Below are 20,332 nucleotides of genomic sequence, written 5' to 3'. Positions count from 1 at the left end.
GTGTCAATATTCTGCAATCAGGTCGTGACTTCTAAGAGCAATTAAAGTACACGCATGCAGGCTGGAACAGATGCATTCATCTGCAGCTGGAGATATCACACTGGGGGAACCTCCTGAGAGCAGAGGGGGTCTGACAATCCTGCACTGGCTTCAGCAGCTTCGTAATAAAACTCAATTTCAAAGCCCTCCTCGGGCCAGTATCAGATCTACTTATAACACCAGTGATTAACACACAGCCTAAGATACATTCACTGTATTTTAATTACCCCTGAAGGAAACTTCTGATCTAATATTGGAGGATTTTCTAGCCGACAGCTCCATTCATTATCTGCCTGTGTGTTTCCATTTAATTAGGTTCTGATAATTTAAAATAGTCAGATCAGCTGTGACTGGCAATTCAATCGAGTAGTCCCTTAGCCCATAGCTAGACTTCCCACAATATTACCCCTAATGCATTTTGGCAATGCTCACGAACCTCCACTCGCCGCGCTAATTAAACGTTACTGGGAATACTTCGTCACACACATTTGCCATCAGTGATCGATTCACAGGGCAGCAGTGAAGGAACAAAATGCCACCTGGCTGACGTGATTAGGAAGCGTTAGGAAGGGAGACAAAGATATTATCCTCATGATGGTTTGTTGGCTTCTACATCCACTGCTCAGATGTCAACAATAATCAAGCAGAAATTGCTAGTCAGCACTTCTTACAGGGCCTTTGTTGTTTTACTGCCTTCCACTACTTTTCCTGTTAGCGGTAAAGATTGCATTGAAATAAAAGAATCCGTATGACATTGCAAAGTTCAGACACCAAATCAACTCTGCTCACAACTGCGGACGTGCCCTGCAGGAGGGAGGCCGCTGCCGGCACTTCCTTTTGTCTGCAGCACCAGCAGCCAGCTAAACACGTTGGCATTTGGTGCTTTGGTGCCTCCAGTGACAAGCTGGCCATTTTGTGCCAACTGATGCAAAGAAAAGTCAGCTCTGGTTCCAGACAGACTTCTTTTTTCTGTTAAAAAAGTAATGAAAAACATGCTCTGACCAATGCAGTGCAGTTTTACTGAACACCCAGCTAAGCCAGCACTGGAAATCTTTGCATCCCAAATTTAGAGATGTTATTTCAAATCCTACTTCACATTACAGATCCTTTATTATGCAAACCAGTCACCATCCGGCAGTCACTGCCAAAGCCCTTGCACGAACTGCATGAGGAACATGTGAAGAAAGCTCCGTTCATTTGCCATATGCCACGGAACTCTCACTGCTACACCAGCACTGTTCCTACAGAGCACTGCAGCTCCTGAGCAGCCTCCCAGCCATTCACACACGGACTTAAGGTTCTCAAACTCTTGTTTAGAAAAGCTGCAGGAGCTGCGCCCTGTGCGGTGCTGGGGTGGCAGTGCTGCAGCACGATGGGGTTTCCTGACCAGAGGACGAAACAAGAACAACGTCTGGACTTTCTCAAAAAAATCAAACACCAACGCTTTAAACAGGAACAGAAACCAGAAAGAAACGCTGTTTTGTAAATACATTCTGCACTCAATCTGATTTTGATATTAAAACAAAAGAGTACATGCACTCATATACACAGAGAACAATATATACAGGCACAAACATACACACTCTCAGGACAAAATGTTTTCCATGTATACACCCAACCCAAAACGGACTGAGCAATTCCAACCTGCCACAAGGATGTAGTCAAAACACCTCAGTCTCTCCTAAGGGCTTAAGATGGGAAGTGAGACACAGTGATGGAAAGCAATGAAACAGTAAAGCAACCTGGAGAAAAGCATTTGGAAACCAGACTCATAAGACAAACCTGGCGCCTCCCAGCTCAGGAGCAGCTCAGGTACACTGACCACAGCACACAGGGAACATTACACATAGAAACAGTGCACCACTGAATCATACCTGGGTGCCTCAGTGCACTGCAGCAGCTTTACATGGCTATCACTTTAGAGGACAAGAGCACTAAGCAGGTTAGGGGATATTAAATGCAATGATGCTTATCTAAGGAGAGTAAACTTTCTGCCACAAAAGCATCTGACAAGGGGAGGAAAGGAAGAGAAGGCTGATCCGAGCGTGTCAGCTACTGACAGGTGACGCTTCCTCCTTTGCTCCCTCTTTTGCCCTCCCTTTAATCTTGCTGCATACCCGCCACCTGCACTCACTGCCCGCTTGTCCTTCGTTTCACCCACAATTTGGACAGCAAACATTTCTCCCCTCCTGTTGGCCACAACAGTTTGATCACTTTTCACTATCATTTCAAACACGGGCTTTCCCTTTGGTTTTGGGCTCCCTAAGATATCACGAAGCATTTCATTTTCTTCAGGGCATTGGCTCAGAAGAAAGTGCAAACTGTTGGAGAAAGGCAAGCTGAAAGGGGTCGGTGCAGTAACATCCCCACACCTGCACGCACTCCTTTATCTACTCACGCGGCCAGCTGTCTGGCACAGATCATGTTTCTATTTCTACTTACAAGGGTCAGATGAACTTGGTGTCTGATCCATAGGAATTATGAACCACTGGAGCAATAGAAAATAAAAATGACACAGATGGGATGTGCTCACATCTAGATTTTATAAGGCATGTCAGACAGGAATGTAAGTCTACGCTGGTGTTCCAGCAGTAGAGCCCCTGCAGCTCACACAGCTCATGCAGGTTGAACTCCTGACTGCAGCACGGGCTGGGGAACTCCCTCACACTGCAGCTCAAAGATGTACAGAAATGGTTGAGGTCACAGCTGAGTTCTGGGTATCTGGGATTTATATTAACTGAAACAAGTAATCCTCAAGTCTATGTGAAAGTCACAACAGGCCAGTAAACAGCCAGTTGAGACAGTCCAAGGTAGCATTCATGGAAACAAAGGCTTCTGATTTCATGGGTTCTCTCTATTCTTAACCCTACATATCATTCCTAGATATGCTTTCCAGATATTATTGTACTCTACAGTCTCAGATCAGATACAGTCACCAAATCCTGGAAACACCCAGGATCTAAAACAGCAAGTTCCACTAGAGATACCATCTCTTCAGTCTTTTGGCTTTGATGGTTTTTAAAACAACAAACAAAGGTAAAAACAGCTGAAGGAATTTGATGACAGAATACAGACCTTAAGAGCTGCATAGATCAGGCTTTTTTATTACATTTGTATGCTGATTGTTCAGGTGTTCAATCTGTAGATAAATAAGGGGAGACTGGAATGCATCTAACCTGCCACCTTTACCTTTGTCATTCTTCAAATTAATCATTTTTTAGATGGAAGAGAATCCAGAGTAAAACTCACCCACCCTGTGTTCAGATGAAAGTGCCACTCTTTTCTTAAGCGGGCAGAGAAATGATTCTAAATCAACATCATTGCAAAGGTGTTTCATCCATATTTCAGCTGAGAATATCTGCAGCACTCTGAAAACAGCCCTGAGTAAATTACAGTAAAACTGGAGCACGCTGAGAGGACACCGCCTGAGACACAGAGGGCACACGGGATGCTCACTAAAGCCAGGCTGCATCCCAGACTGAGCAACAGCCATGCCGAGCTCTACTAACCCACACAGACCCGGTGAAGTGGCAAGCTCAGGTTAACACTTACTGTATCAGATTGGAGACGTTTTCTGCAAGGAGGGCCCATATAGTAGCTTAAGCCTAACAATTTTAAGATACAGGTGACACAACTCTACCAATATACCCACCTCCAGAATCAGGATTTGCTTTACTTATCTGCTTTTACAAAAAAAACCTTGTCTGGGACAGACGCAAGAAAGGAAAAAGAATCGATTCCAAAGGGTGCAATTTCTGCAGAATCAGTACCAGAACTAACGGCACTAACGTCACTGTTTAAAATGGAGCCAGCTTCTGCCTCAAGAACTCCTGGCAGAGAAGATGGATCCAACTTTTGCTATACAGCACCACTGTGCAACATCCAACCAAAGCAAACAGCACATGCTCTGACTTTCAGTTGCTGCCTTTCACAAAGATAAAACCAGGAAAACAGCAATCCTTAATTTTAAAGAGTCTGTAAAATGCCTGGGATCTACCACCAAGGAAAACAGTCCAATTCCCCTTCCTGCCCTTCATAGCAGGGCATCCGTTAGAACAGCTGTGGTGACTTCATAAATAGCACGTACCTGCAGCAGAGAAAGCAAGGAACAAACACACACTCATCTCTCTGTAAAACGTAATACACCCTATCACATAATCCTTCACTTTTATCATATGATGGCTTGAATGGAAAAGACTTTTGGAAAAGTCTTCTTCAGGAATGAAGTTCCTGTGCTGTACTCACATCACTAATGTCTTATTAGTCTACATACACAGATACACACACAGATGTTATACTAATGACCCCCGTCAGAAATAAAACAATAAGAGCGAAAATGTAACATGAAGGTGATGATTTTTTCCCGACTCCCAAGACAACGACCCACAGAAAGGAAATAAGGCATTATGCAGTGATGGAAAAAAAGCAGAGTCTGATGACTGGCACTGAATTGATGCTGGCCACTTAATCACAACCAAGAGAACCAGATTGTGAGCCAGGATTTCACTACAGTTCAAGATTCTTCTCTCTAGGGTCTGGACACACTGGAAGATAATTCTGGTACGCTGCTTCTCACGGCATCTTCCACTTACCTCCCAAACACCGTGTGCTTCTTGTCCAAATACGCGCAAGAGCGGAATGTGATAAAGCTGGAAAGAATAAAAACACAGGGGTTAGCATGATAGCTCACTGAGACTCAGCAATCACCAGTTATGCTTAGAAACAGAAAGTGTGTGGAACAGCCGTATGCAGAGAGAGAGGGATCTCACTTTTCGAGTCCCACTGGTTAAACATCCCTTAATTCCTCTGTTCTGTGGGTTTTGCCTTCGATTTCTGGATTAGGATTTCTCACTCTTATACCATACCAACATTCCCAAACAGTACCAACCCTAACCCTAACCCTAACCCAAACACACTGGTTTGCACAGTGTCCAAAAGCAATATGAGCATCTGCTTCCTTGGCCAGGCAGGCTTTGGAAAGTCCGTGGCAGGACAGTGACACATTTCTTGTGCATGGCTGGGAGTTTGTACCCAGCAAATTCAGTCATACAACACAACAATCTCCTTCCAGTGTAAACTTTCACCTTTCCGAACATCCAGTATTTGCAATTTCTTTTCCACTGCATTGCCCTGTGATCCATTTCTCCTCTGGATGGAACACATTTATGCTTCGGGTACAAACATGGCTCTTAGAAGTGTCAAAAGTAAGGAAAATCTGTGAAACTTGGGTTTTTAATTTATTGGATTTTTTAAGTGGGGGGAAGGGTGCTTTTAAACTTAAACTCAGCTAACTGAAATGCCAAATCCAAAACAATCCTTACTACTAAAACCTTTCTCTAAAGTTTGATGCTTCTTTAGAAGACTTGGTCTACAAGCATGAGAGACAGAGGTTTCCACTCCGTGGTCTGCAGACCAGGATGGCCCATGCTGGCTGGACACGCAGTGCTGGCTTTCCTCTCTGTGTCCATCTGTTACACCACATTAGAGACAGCTAAAAATACATAAACATTCCAAAAGTACTTTCCCATATAAGTCACTGCCTCAGGAAGTTACATGATTGCATATAGGAGGGGCTGTAATCTGCTAGACAATCTATTAAAACATAGCTTGCCCAAAGGAAAGCTTTGAGATGCTGTCTGTGCAAATGCAAACTCCCACACAGGGTGTTTGTTACAACTTAGTTTTGTGCAAAGGTTCTTCGTCTCACTTGGTTCGCAGATATCCAATATGGAGACCATCAGCTAGCCATGCTAGGTGCAATACAGTAATAGGAACTGCTATTAAAATAATCTGAGCAGAAGTAAATATGCAGAGAAAGCTTTGTGAATGTCACTACAGTTAAAATAAAAGTAAGGACAATGGAATTAACACCGGGTGCCAGAAGTCTCTAAACACTGCTTAGGAAGCTGTAAAAATATGGGCAGCTGGGACTTGCAAGGACTTTGTATATATGGGAACTTCATATCTCCTATGCAAATTTTATGGAAACATACAATCATCTCTACAGCAGCAGATGAGACTCAATGCAGCACATCATTCCTCAACTGTCTCACTTGCATCTTGACCCCCCGCCTCTCCTTGTCAATATTCTTTTAAAGCCTCTGCTCTTCCCTAATTTAGCACCCGAGTGCTGGCAGTAACATTCAAATCCAAAACAAGCTTCACAGCAACTGGACCCATCACACATGCTCAGGCTTAAGCACGTGAGTAAGCCTATTAAGGGCCTGGAGACAAGCACCTGTGTTTAGTTAAATTTAACCACACTGTTGCATAGCTACCCAACCATACTTGTGAAGACCAACAGCAAGGCTCCCCTCCAGCACTTCCCAGCTCCAATACACAGAACTGCACACACGCTCTCCTCTGAGGTTCCCAATAGAGGTACAACTTTCTTCTTAGAGAGCAACTGAGACACAGCTGGCTCAAAGTGACACGGGACGTTTTCCAAAGACTGCGGGCAAACCTCTGTGCTTCTGTCACACTCAAAGTACATCATCACAACCTCCAATATTTTTAAACCTCATTTGTTGTTCTTTCTCCTTCACTTCATTCATGTTGTCTCTCATTTTAGCCCTCCCTCTGTTTGGTACACTGAACACCAAGTCCTTTCCCACCCCAGACTCTGCGCTCTGCCATTCGTGTGTGTATTCTACACACAAGAGCAGTGCAGAACTGTTCTTACTTAGAAATGGGCCGTCAAAAAAGAAGCAATGTTTCTAAGGTGTGTTTGGTTAATTTCATTAAAGCCTTCCAAAAATGGGACTAAATTTCAATAGAGTGGAGAGGTACAGAGAGGTACAGTACAGGAATAAGGGCTGCAAAAGGAAAAATGAAAACTGCAAACCACAAAACAGAGAAGGCAAATTGATGACGGCATGAGCCTACAGGTTCACACTGCTTAGACTGAGTAAGAGCAGCTGCAGCCAACCTGACTGCAACGTGCAACACCTGACAATATTTCACCTGACTGAACTTTAAGGAGCAGCCCATACGATGTCATTTATTTTCTTCACAGCACAAGGCACAACATCCAGAGGGAAAATGTAAAATACAAAGTGCAAGTGACAACTTACAACTGTGATTTGTTGGTGTTAGGCCCCGAATTGGCCATACTAAGAATACCACGTCCTGTGTGGGACAAGTTGGGCTTGAATTCATCTTTAAAAGGTTTTCCCCAATAAGATTCTCCTCCTGAAAAAAAAAGACAATAGATGACATGTTTGTTTTCATTAGCCTCCCAGTACATCTTACATCAGACAACGGCAGTCAATTCCAAGTTCCTGGGGCTTCTGATTGCTGCATTTGCAATATTTTCCTACCTCATCCCTATGACTAGGCCAGTATCTGAGCACGCCCTTGAAATCAGATGTCTGTAACCAGCAATACAATTCTGTGCCTCCGCACCACTATCATCTGCAACAGATGAGACTGTTTATCAGCAGCATTACGTATCATGTGGCAAAGAACTGCTGAGGATCCATTTATTTGTATTGCTCATCCACCATAATGTTTCTTTTTTGAGACATTAAGTCTTCAAGTGTGGCTGACTGAATAAAGACAGGGAGCAAAGAATTACTAATTTAATTGCACTTTGGATACAGCAATGCTTCCAAAAATATAACACCAGGGAGATGGAATATGTTTACAGCATCAACTAAGAATAGGGACTAGAAGCTCAAAAGCTTAATTTCTGGATAAACAATGAAAAAAAGATTATTTATGTTCCTTCAAAATAAATAGATATCTCGGACTAGATACATGGATGATGTAAACCCTTAAAGACAATTAAGTCCATGGATGATAAAACTTTGTGCCAGCCTCAGACCCAGCCCTCAAAGACTGATTTCTGTGTCTGTGGATAGAAAAGAGGGTCTGTGAGACCTCTCCTCCTGGCTGTCATTTTTACATTAGGACAGACCTGCCATTTTCATTTGCACTTTCCTCCAGGATTGTTCTTAATAAGAAAAACGAAGGCTGAGATGAGTCACAGTTTTATGGTCAAATCCATAATGTTGTTTGACAAACCATGAAGAATATACCACCTTAGGACAGGATTAAAAATAACACAAACAAAAGTACCCAGGCAGGCAGCAAAGACTGGTCCGTGTCAGAACCACTCGAGAGTCCTCTTGAGTCGCCGGATCACTTACAAAGCAGAGGTCAGTAAAAGACCTGCAGCGTGCAGTGGCTATTTGCACACGTAACACACACAGGCTACTTGATGACACAGCTGCACGGACAAGCAGCAAATTGAGAGCGTAAAACAAATTCCTACTGAAAACCACGTGTGGAAAATCACAGGTGTGCATCAAATGAGAGCAGAGTTCAGATGATACAACCAGAACAACGAACCACAGGTGGGCAGCTGCAGGTGGAATTAACTAACCCAGCAATTTTGGAGGAAAATGACCCACTTAAAAACCCAATTAATCATGTTCAAAAGACCTATTAATAGAGTTGAGCGCTGCCCGCTCTGCAGTTTTACAAGAGGAAGCAAAAGAGTACAAACCCTGCAGGACTTTCTATAATCAGGAGAAGAAAAGGAGCCACTACTTCAATTCAGCTCAATTACATCAGCTTGATTCTGTACAACTCCCTCCCACAGTGGCTGAAAGGCACACAGTAACGCTGCAGCATGCCCTGCCGTCACGAAGATGGATCCCAGCACCAGCTCTTCTGGCCAAATCACATTCAGCCTACTACAAAATGCCAACATTTCGCTTTGATAATGAATATCCCTATGTGCTTCTATGGGAGGTCACTCGTGTACTGCCTGTTACCTGCCTCGTTCTGTAGTTGCAAACAAACAAGCAGGGATCGGAATGCAGCAGGGCTGCACGTGCTGCCCAAAACCAGCAGCACACCTGCACAGCATGCAGGCTCCACCGGCTGCACTGTGCTCTGTGCACTGCATTCCTCTCCCACTTTGCTTTGCTCAGCTCTGCCCATCGCACTGCAGCCATCTGGACACAGCCTGCAGCCCTGCAGCCTTGGCCCCACTCCTCACCAGCACTGCAGCTCACACTCCTCACACTCCTCTGCCCCTGGACACACTCACATTCCACACTCCCTTCCAAAAATAGGTAACATTGCTTCAAAGGATGTCCTGAAGGAACTCCTCATCGTTTGCAAAGCAGATGCACTATCAGTCCTAACCCAGAGGAGTAGAAATTCTCAGATGATATGCAAACATAAGCAGATGCGATGGAGATGGCATGTAGCAGCAAGCAGCCAAAGCCCCAAGCCTGCTGCACCCTTCGCAGGCTTTCAGCAGACACTGGAATGATGGCCTCATCAGGCTGCTGGAGGTGGGTGGAATGGAGATGGGTGCAAGGCCGGGCAGCACGGCTGGCACGGTGAGGTGGGGATGCAGCAAAGGTGCTGAGACCCCAATGGAATAGATGGCATTGGAATGATTTTATTTATTCTTAAACACAAGAACCAAATTTTTTCCCTTTAAATTAAAAATAGCCAATTAAAAATCACTGTTTGTCAAACTGTTCCTCACCTCTGGAATTGTTCCAAGCTTCAAGCATCTGCATGAAGCAGCAGGCCAGAAGACAGCGAGTTAAAAGGACCATGTTTTTAATTACTGAAACCCAGAATCACTTTCTCCATGAAAATTAAGCACAAATCCCTCATTAGCCTACTGGCACAGCAGCACAGTGCCTAACGCTCAGCCAGCACAGCCCGGGACAGGAATTATAGACCTCTGCATTTTCCATTATATAGAAGAGCTCAATGTAAGCTTGAGAAAACAGCTCACAGGCCACAAGCTGGCTACTAATAAAGATGAGGCATTCTGAAGTACCAACCAGATTTAACTGTGCTTATTCTCAGCGCGGCTGGGAGGTGTGGATGTGCCACCTCCACTGAGACCGAAAGCAGAGCGGCTGCAGACAGAGCAGGAGGAGGTGGAACCGTGTGGTCATTCCTTGCACATGCCATGAGCAGAGCAGGCTCCTCCATCCCCCAGATTTTCCTCTGAGGGAGCACAGATCACCAATGACTACATATGGAAACATATGATGCAAAATCTGAACCCAAAGCCAACTTCCCAGGCCACAAGCAAAGCCCATGGAAAACAAGAATCGTGTCTGGGTGTTCCATTCAGCGCTGCCTGGCACTCACCTGCCTCCCACTTTGCCCCCAGATAAGATAATCTTCTGTCACAGTGGAATCGTGCACCTACTGCACTTGAAATGTTATAGAGCTGCCATTACAGGAAGTGCTGTGAAATACTTCGGGGACTTCTGTGCTAAAATCAAAGAGGTTCACAAGGGAGCAGACAGGGCTTCACCCCGGCACTTTCTGGACCAGGACTGGGAAGGTGACAGCAGAGCTGTGACTGTGCCCTGGAGCAAGGTTAGTTATCCAGCCTCATTTCCGCATCGTGTGCTAATAGGAAAGGTGAATAGATATCATCTGCCAGCTGCAGCAATCACACATTAGTAAGTACAAAAGTCATATTTTCAGATTGCGTTTCAAACTAAAAATAGCTTTGGTAGTCTCTCCTTTCAAACGACTTTTTCAGTAATCATCTATTTCATTATTATTTTTGATGAACATACAGAACTTGCATAGCTTCTATGCAAAGAGCTGAGGGATGCACCTAAGGCTTCAGAAACATAACATTCCAAAAGCCAGGTGTGGGCTGGGAATCATCATTCATAGCAGCTGTGATTTTAAGTAAATCCTTCCTTTTTCTGGCATAAAAATTGCTAAGCAGTGGTAAGGAAGTGGGAGGGCTCTGATTCACAAAGATGATGGCTTACTTTCTGTAATGTTCTTGTCATTTGGAACAGCGAGGTACATAATAACATCTGACACTTCCATAGAGCTTTCCAAGAGAGATTCTTGAATCACTGTGCAGATACAAAAGCCTGAGTTTATCCAGCAATTGCCTCTCTCCTTTCAGACAAGGAGACGCAGCACTTTTAACCCACATATCTGAGGGGCTGCAATCTAAATGGAGTGTACTGCTCCAGTTCAGAAGGCCTCGCTCTTGTCCTTTTGCTAAACTTCAGGCATGCCAGAACAGAGTTCTACAACTGGAGACATTTTAGCATCTTTCCCTGCCAGGAAATCACACTGCAGAACTGACCAAGGCTGACCGCAGTCTCTCTGCTACTGACAGTTCAGAGGAGGGGAAAAAAGTGCTTTGCTCCGCACAAACCAAAATGCACTACGAGCCTCCTTTGTGCCTTCCTGGATTCAGCAATGAACAGAGGCAAACTCAACCCAATTCATTACGTCTTCCAACAGGACGCGAGTAGCTGAAAAATGCCTGTGCTGCTTTAAAAACAGAACGTCCTGGACACAGTTCTCCCCTTTTCATGCAAAGAGTTTGGGATATTAAACCTGTTTTTCCTACATGCAAATTTTCTTCTATTATTTGGAACACTGAAAATACGGAGCAGCTGTTCCATTTGCACTACTGTGAGCTAGACTGAGTTACTCACTGAGTTCAACCACTCTGTTGTTAAGAACAGCAGGAAAAGATACATCACAAATGTAAAATTCATTTTCAAATAATTAATCATTACAAAGAACGGCCGTGACTCAGCTTATTGCTCTGAATACTGCTTCCATGGGTGGGTTTTTTTCTATTGAAGAAAGAAACCGCTGCAGCACAACACAATTTCTCCCAGTAGTCTTATGAAACTTAGGTTGATGGCTGCAGAAAATTAGTTTGTTCCTCTAAATCAGCGTCAAACTTACAGGACAGTGTATCCAATTCCTTTGGCAATGTAGGTCTGCTGGACAGGCTAAATTACAATTCTATTCCTCACTCTTTCTAGCATGGTATCAACTTCCAGATGCCATCATCTACATTTCTACCCTACTTCCATCCCAAAGTTAACTACTGAGCACCAGTGGTCAGTCCTTCACATGCCAACCAAGTTGGGACCATTCTTTTGTGACAGTTTAACAAGAGATTCAAGGAGGGCACACCACGTGCTGCACAAAAAAAACACCATAAGAAAGAGGTAAGGATCAGTGCTGCCACCAGCCTGGGAGGCTGAGGGATGGGACAGGCAGCGACAGCCCTTCCACTGGGCATTTTCCTGAACTAAAGCACACTTACCCAGGTGAGCCGAGTGCAGTTTGTGCACGTCTGAAGTCTTCCTATAAAAGGCTCTGACCAAAACAACTCGGCAGTTTAAAATAAAGTTTCAAGGATAACTTCTGAATAGTCTTCACTATTTCCAGTTGAATTACCTGAGAAGAAGGCCTTGTTCGACAAATATGCTTCCCTGGTACCACAGAAGTCAAATTATTTCCTCTCTTTACTCTCATTTACTTAAATGTTCACACTGTTTTAAGTCACCCATCCTAAGTAAAGCAGTAATTTATAGAGGGGCACAGAGAATTGTAAGGGAGATGCATTCTCTCCTTCTCTCCATTCTATAGTTAAAAATAAGTACTTCAATTAATTTACAGGGTTTAAAGAATTGATACCAAATTAAACAGAAAAATTTCAGCACATAACAGGAGATGTAACAATAGATCCCAGCACTGAGTACTGGCTAAATGAGGCACACACATCTTTACATGGAGTTAATGCAGGCTTGTAGACACCTCACAGTGTGCAACGTATGCCAGGTAATGGGGAGCAAAGCCTGACTGACCACCTATACTGCGAGCTGCCTAAGCTGCTTCATGTAAGCACTAAGCACACAGGCACGGGAGTTCAAGAGAAGTCAGGTAGCTCACCAGACTGCCTGTTTAGTACATTTTCTTGCCACTACTATTGATTAACAGGGTTATTTAAAGTGCAGTTAGGTTCAAAACATCAAAACCATTTAGTGACCATGGTGTCAACAAATGTGCAACGCTGTCATATTTATTTGAGTGTAAACTGTTGTCTTTATTAGAACTTTAATAGTCTTGACAGTTGTTTGCAAGACACCTTGTCTACAATATACTCATATTTAATTAAGAACGACAAGGACAAAAACAAGATGGAAAAGCCTAGAGGTCATTACACTCCTTTTTAAAAATAACTCACAGAGGAGTTGTTCCTCCTATGGTCTTACTTGTCTGTTTTTTTTTCCTCTTTGTTCTTACACTTCCTGCTCCCCTTACTGGTAGAGCTGAGCCTTGACCCTCAGAACAGCGGCCCTGCCAGCCTCCTGCCAACCGTTACTTGGGCTGCCTTGCAGTACTGCTGCCATTTGCACATACAGTGACAAGAATGACACCGGCAAGTTCACTTTCCCTTCACAGCATGATCTGAACTCCACCCCACAAAAGGGCAAAAGCTGCCTGTGTCAATCCATTACATTTCTCTGGTCTCCTGACATCTCTTTAATTTCTCATTTTAGAAGATGTTCCTAATTACATCTTTTGGGATTTGAACTGAAACCTTCCCTCTAACAAAATCAATTCACAATTCTTTTGACAGCCCACACAAATACAGCAACAGAGTTTGTTAACAGGCTTTTGCCATCGAGACTCAGAATATTTAATTCCCATCTTACAGCATGCAACTGTTGAGGATTATACGTTGGGCAACTCACACTAATGTTATTTACAAAGAAAGCAGTGCTAAGCAATCACAAAGACATCCTTTTTTCGGATGGTCTGTGAGCACACACACAAGAATACAGTGCTTGTGTGCACCAGTGACGTATGTATGGACTAGAATAAAAATGCACTGAGCTCCACGAGGGCAGACAAGGAGCTGTGGAGGCTGGTGACATCTACAAGCCATTAGGTAAAATGTACAAGTGGATAACGAGTAAATGTGCAGCACTAACTAGAATTACTGGATGACACCAACTCAACAGCACAGTGCAATAAGTGAAAACAGTTTACTTCACTCAAACACAGCCTTACCTGTTCCTGTTCCAGTTGGATCACCTCCCTGAATCTGCAGAATTAGAATAAAACCAATAGGTTACACACATATCTGTGCAAAAAACATTAAATACAAGCTATGAAAGTCAGTTCTGCTTCACACTCTTCCTCCTGCACTAAGTAACGTTGACAAGTTAGCAACAAGGAAACCATTACTCCTTATTTGGTGCTTCTTTTACCAGCTGGCTGTCACCTCCTGCATAACTTACCCAAGAGCAAAATGATAATTTTATAAAATAATAGGTCTCCTGGGTAAATAAGGAAAATAAGCAGTCTCAGATGGCTTAATCAGATCATCCTTTCCACTATGTACTAGTGTTACCTGCTTTTTAACTGATGATATATTGCTTCTGGAACAGAAAAGGCTTTATATATTGCTCCTGATTCAACATATGATGCAAAGGAAATAAATGAGGAGGTGTGGAACGTATTTAAATCCATATTTTATACTGTCCTTGCCAAGGCAAGCCACTGAAAGGCTTTGTCTGGATGCCAGTGATGTTCTCTGATAGTACTGGTCACAAACAGTTGTTAGTACAACTTGTAACTACAAATTTAGTAAGCTGGGACAATCCTAGTTCTGGAGGTATATTTTAATATACTTCCAATGCAAAGAAGATACTAAAACTCAAGCTAAGTGAGTATTCTGAGAGCGCTGTATGCTGCGTGTTAAGGAGGATTTGGTCAATACTCACCACAAAATTCCGAATTGACCTGTGAAAAATTGTCCCATCATAATAGTTCTTTTTGCACAACTTGATGAAATTTTCACAGGTTCGAGGTGTCTGAAAGACAAACACAAGTTTTAATTAAGCCACACTTTGAGACCATCAAATTGATCATCACAGTCTGTGAGTCACCTTCATCTGAGCCTTGCAAAGAAACATGCAGGACTCCTGAAGAACGAGTCCCTGTTTGCACAGAAAATAATTACAATATATTCTTTCTTTTTTCTTTTTTTAAGTAAAACAGAGACACCCAGTACTCAGAATAAATTAAACCCAGGCTTCCCAACTAATGCAAAGACTTGTTGAACGCTAACTCAGATAACATGCACTCCCAGCAGACATCATGACTGTGAAAGCAGGCATGCTCAGACTTCCAAGTAATTTAGTTCTATGATAGTCCTGGTTCCTGTGGGAACTGTAAGAAAGTACCTGACTTCTCTGCTTCACTACTGCAAATGAGCGCACTGAAGCTAACTGGAAGAGAAGCATCTGGTGCTCTTCACGACTTAGGACAAAAAACAGGACTAACCCCAGAAGACGCCATTTTGAACACTGGTCTATCCACAGGAAAAATAATTAAAAGGACAAAAATCTTCCAAAATCTGGAAAAGATTGTTGACTACATCGCTCACTTCTGATTTCCTTTTACAGTGTAAATTAAACCATCCAAACAGCACCTTCTGAAAACCTCTGCCATATACCAATTATCCTCCCTCTGTAATCATCCAGATGCTCTTAACTCTGCAGTATTAAAATACTCTCACACATACAAATAAGTGCAAACTACATATATAGAAACAACCTGTTTCCTATACTTGGACATGTTTTTTTTTTTAGCTCCACAATGGATTATGTGCATAAACACATTCCAGCTTTACCTAATAAAGCCCAAACATCTAACTAATCTGAGTTGTTAGACCTTGAAAATGCACTTATTGTTGTCTGTGCTTGCAATAAAAGCCCCCACAAGTCGTGACATCCGCAAACACATTCAGGAACGAAGCCTTGTTTTGAAATGCACTTGATTCATTTTGCATTGATATGAGACTACTCTTGCTCTGAAAGCTGCAAAAAGACAGAGAGAGACTCAGACGTGCAATGTGAAGTGGCTTAAAAGCAAAAAAAGAAAGCCCAGAGATGCACATTTAAATTAAGGCAGGTCTAACCACTGTCTTTTAAGAGAGAAACAATCTCCATCCTTTAGAAGGAGATCCGTACGGTTATTCATCCTGAACCATCCATAACTTTCTCATCTAGGCACCGTCATTCTTGCCCCTGTATACACAGAAACGTCCCTTAATTATCCAAACTCTGCCTCCCGCAGCATTAGGAATTCTTCAACAATTTCTTCTTAATTATTCGGCAAGTAGGTTGGCAGTTCTCAGGTAACATAACTGGAAAAACAAACAAATTCTAATCTTACACCAACTATAATCTCAGATTTCGTATGGACTTCATTACTGGGTAATAATGGCAATGTTTTACAGCAGCATGACACCAAGACATGCATTTTGGTAGCATCCCGAGGGCAACTCGTAAGTCAATACGTCCTACTAAAGCTCTTTCAGGTGACAGGATGTCTTCCCAGAGTTGCAAGGCTTATGCAGCATAAGACTTTGAATTTAAAAGCTTTTATTTGAGCTGGACACACACACTGGACAATCCTCTTTGTACATAACCTTCCAAGTCACATTCAACCCCTGAAGAATCATTTTGATTGCATTTGCTTCCCCTACAAGACAGTAATGCAACAACCTCGATCCCACAGCAGTGCTAGTAGTTATCACTCATGAAAAATGTCAGAAAGGATAAAAACAAGGCTAAAATTGTTCTTTTTGAATTAGAAATGGGAATCAGCAGCTTTTAGCCCGGGGCACTTTACCTCATGAGAACTGAGAGCTCCTCGGAGAGAAAGACACAGTTAATAAGTTCTCTGGGGGGAATACAGCAACTTGTAATTAATTTTTTAAGAGAAATGAGATCGGCAGACTAAGTCCTGTACCGATCAGCATCAAATGGCTTCAAACATGCACAAAGCTGATAACCCAAAACAGAACCGCAGTTTATTTTCAAGACATGATCTGTAAAACATACATTAAAAAGCACTGATCATGTAATGTGCTTTTCAGGCAGTACCTGTGCTGACCCTTCTCTTTAAATTGCTTTCCAGTTACATCTTTTTCCCACAAATGGGCTTCTCAAATGCAACGACAGAAATCCTTAGTGTACATGCAATGCAATATCACTTCACTGCAAGCTTTTCTTTAAATAATTCCCAAATTGGTTCCCATGGTCACCACAGGCATCACACAGATGCACTTAGCAGGTGAACAGTTCCTTAGCAACATCACCGTTATCTTTTGTGGTGCTCTTTCGTAGAGGCACAAGCAGAAAGTTTTGCACTCAATTAGCAATAAACCTCAGCTTCAGACATGCAGTTATCTACATATCAGGCTCAGATTATCTAATTTATCCAAAGCAGTCAATGTTCTTGCCAAATCTCCCGCTGCCAAGCACATCTCGGTAGCTCTTGGAAGCTGCATCCTGTCCAAAGGAGAAGAAAAGAGCTGGAGGTTCGTGGGACTTGGCAGAACAAAGCTGCAATCTGCACTGACCACACAAACATAACCGGACTCTGAAGCCTTCATTTCAGCTACAAAGACTGATGCAAAATGTGTGTAAACAAACCCAACTTCGATACCTGAGTGTGAGATCTGGTGGAAAACGTGGGACTCTCATTCTTGGGGCAGCAGTGTGCCCACTTTTCAGAAACTCCTCCCACCGTTGCTGAAGGCAGAAGGATGGCACTGAAAATGCACAGAGCTTCTGAAAAACTGCAAAGCTTTCCTCTCCAAAGAGTGAGGTAGGACAGAGCTGGGAAACCCAGCTTTCCTCTTGTCCTGACAGGAGAACAACGTCCTGACAGGCACCACGTCCTTCGAATTAGAGCCACTTCTACGCTCTCCAAGTGACAAACACTAAGGAAAAGAATATTTATACTGAAACGATTCCCACTTTGCAGCTCTCCTCTCTCATCACTTAAAATGGGTCACTCCATTTGTAAAAGTCAGCTTAACTCACTATTGGTATTGGACAGCTGAGAGCCAACCAGAAGACCGAAGACCTGCTACATCCCTGTTGCCAAGGTACACGAGATGGGGAAATGAGGAGCTACTGAGCTGTTGCTATGGCTGCGAGGAATAAGGCTTTACTATGTGAGGAGCTAATCATTTCAAACCGCTCCATCCCTCGAGGATCTGCATGAACCTTGGAGGAGAAATTTCACACTAAGCATTCCGAAGCTGTCATTTGCACATCTGCATAATCTCCCTGCATTAATGCCATTTCCCTTTTATTTCTTTTTGTCTCGCTGAATTGGATGAGCTGTTGTAGTTGCACTGAAATACAGAGCTTTTTCCATTAATCCAATGTGTCAAAGCAGAAATAATCTGAAATAATGAAAAGCCGATTCCTCACGAATTAAAATCTTATCACACCAAAGCCAGAATCCTGCTATTAAGGGGCACGAGCAAGCGACAGAAATTCTGAAGGCTTCAAACTAAGTGCCACGTCTTTTTTTAACACAGGTCTCCTTTGGCAATTTGTGCTTTGCTTTAGTCTATCTACGTACTTAAACAAACAAAAAAACAATAACAAAAACTCCAGAGCACACAGACTCCCCTAATCGCTCATTCTAGCTCTCCTAGAGCAAGCACCCTTAATGCATGAGCCATACAGAGCTGATTTGGTAAGGCTTACACTGGGTTTGCTCACCCCTTTCAATCCACAATCCTCATAGCCCACCTGTCCCAGAGGAACAAACTTGCCCTAATAAAAGCTTGGCTTTGTTCAGCACTTAGTCAAAAGCAGAGTCACAATCATAACAGCAGAGAACTTCCAGCAGTCACCATCTACGAGGTGCAAGTGCTCCCTCCACTACTAAAGTCATGGGGAAATAAATGGACATACAAATGCACTTAGTGCACTTCAATGCAAAATCTATTTTGCCTGTTTTACCTATTTTGCTACCTCAGAGCATCAAAGTTTCCCTAGAACAAGCAGTAGAACTATAGCATTCTTGTTACATTGAAACCTACTGTAATGTAACAAGCTGTTTAGGTTACAGCAGATGGCTACATTTCACTTTTCAGTTCTGACACTAACAACGTTACTGAAACTTTTTCAAAATCTGATGTGCTCAGCTTAGACAAGTTGCCAGTAAGAAACAAGTTTGAGCTCCAGTTTTCACATTAATCAATCAGTTTAGCTAAACAGGGTACCTAATTCACTCATCTAATTTGTCAGTGTTAGCTGCTAGCTCTCCAGAGGCAGAGTCGTCATTCCTAGCTGCAGTTATTACTTTTCCTCTAACTTATTGTAGAAGAAAACAACCCTTCCCGCTTCCAATCCATAAGCCACAAGAGTGGAGGAGCTTACCAGACAAAGCAGAAGCAGGCTGGGTGCCAGCAAATAAGACACAGCATCACTAGGTACGGTTTCAATACAGACCCAATTTAAATTGCTCAGGTAACCTCCAGCAGCTGTAAAGTTTGGAGCATGGCAGGTCCAGAGCAGCTCCCTGGCATTTCTTCAGTCTGCAGATGGCACAAAAATTCTACCTTTTAAGAAAATGAACCCTATAATCACCTCCATACTATACAGCGAAGCTCTGGCAGCTGTCAGCCTCTCAAGGTCACCCTGCTCCCATCAGAGCCAAGGTACAAACAAGAAACATGTCAGAAAGAGATGAAGAGCAGCAGCTGCATAACTGCAAACTGCCTCATCCTCAGGTTTGGGATCACCAAGCAGCAGACGCAGCTGGTATGGGATTCCTGTACTGTCAAATATCCAAAAGCAGAAGAGAATCCAAGAGCAATCAGTTCCCTCTGCCAGATCCAACTTGCCAAGGGTCCAAATGTGAAAAATGTATTCCCTGTTCCCAAGGCCAGGGGATACCAGGGAACTGTGCAGAAAAAGCCAAGGGCAGCAAGGTCCACAGTGCAGGGATAGGAATGTGGGAAGCTGGCTGAGCACCTCCTTGCTCCCAGATCTGCTACTGAAGAGAATGGTTTGAATGATTTGCTTTTAGCTGCTGTTAATCAGAACTTTCAAAGCTAAAACCTGCAGCTCTTTCTACAATTACGTATTTTGATGAAAACATGCCAAGCTATTTACAACCACTGCACTTCACCCCTATAACGATGTTACTGAAAGAACAAGTAAACTGGTAAAACATCAGCCATATATTTGCCGTACACTTGGCAGAAAATGAGGAGAACAGATGTTTAATTTGGAAAGAAAATGAGACATTCAGGAAGCCTGGAGGACCTCGTCACGCAAGGAGGTCGAAGGATTTTTTAAGCAACTCGCTTCTTTCCCATTGGAAACAGATAAGAAGTTCATAAGTTTCTGATCTTTGGAACAGTTCCTCACAAAACAGGAAAGATGATTTCAAAGAATGGGGGCTAGATTGCACATTTATAGATCACAGGCGTATGTAATAGGTCAGAGGGCCTTGAAAGATTAAAACACTGTAGAATAATGGCTTCTTCAGATAGTTATGCCAAGGCATCATCATTAAGTAGAGTTTGTCAGGTCCTAAAAAACTCAAAAAGCATTTGTGGAGTGCTGGACGGAGCTTCGACATCCACCTTGCATTCTTCTTTGTAACACCAACCTGCCCTTAAACCTTAACGCATTAC

At 43.0% G+C, this 20,332-nt stretch overlaps 1 protein-coding gene across 1 annotated transcript in view; it reads right to left on the bottom strand.

Annotated features, from left to right (window-relative positions):
• Positions 1-20,332, bottom strand: part of PPIL2 (peptidylprolyl isomerase like 2) — a 47,753-nt gene that overhangs the window by 4,637 nt on the left and 22,784 nt on the right. Inside the window, exons 13-16 of the mRNA XM_072351161.1 lie at positions 14,598-14,687; positions 13,882-13,915; positions 7,113-7,230; positions 4,632-4,688 (exon numbers count right to left, since the gene is read on the bottom strand). Coding sequence (XP_072207262.1) covers positions 4,632-4,688; positions 7,113-7,230; positions 13,882-13,915; positions 14,598-14,687 — 299 coding nt within the window. The remainder of the gene's footprint in view (positions 1-4,631; positions 4,689-7,112; positions 7,231-13,881; positions 13,916-14,597; positions 14,688-20,332) is intronic.

Source organism: Excalfactoria chinensis, chromosome 16, assembly GCF_039878825.1.
Source record: "Excalfactoria chinensis isolate bCotChi1 chromosome 16, bCotChi1.hap2, whole genome shotgun sequence".
In the NCBI taxonomy this organism is placed as follows: Eukaryota; Metazoa; Chordata; class Aves; order Galliformes; family Phasianidae; genus Excalfactoria; species Excalfactoria chinensis.
This window is presented reverse-complemented; position numbering and strand designations above follow the sequence as displayed.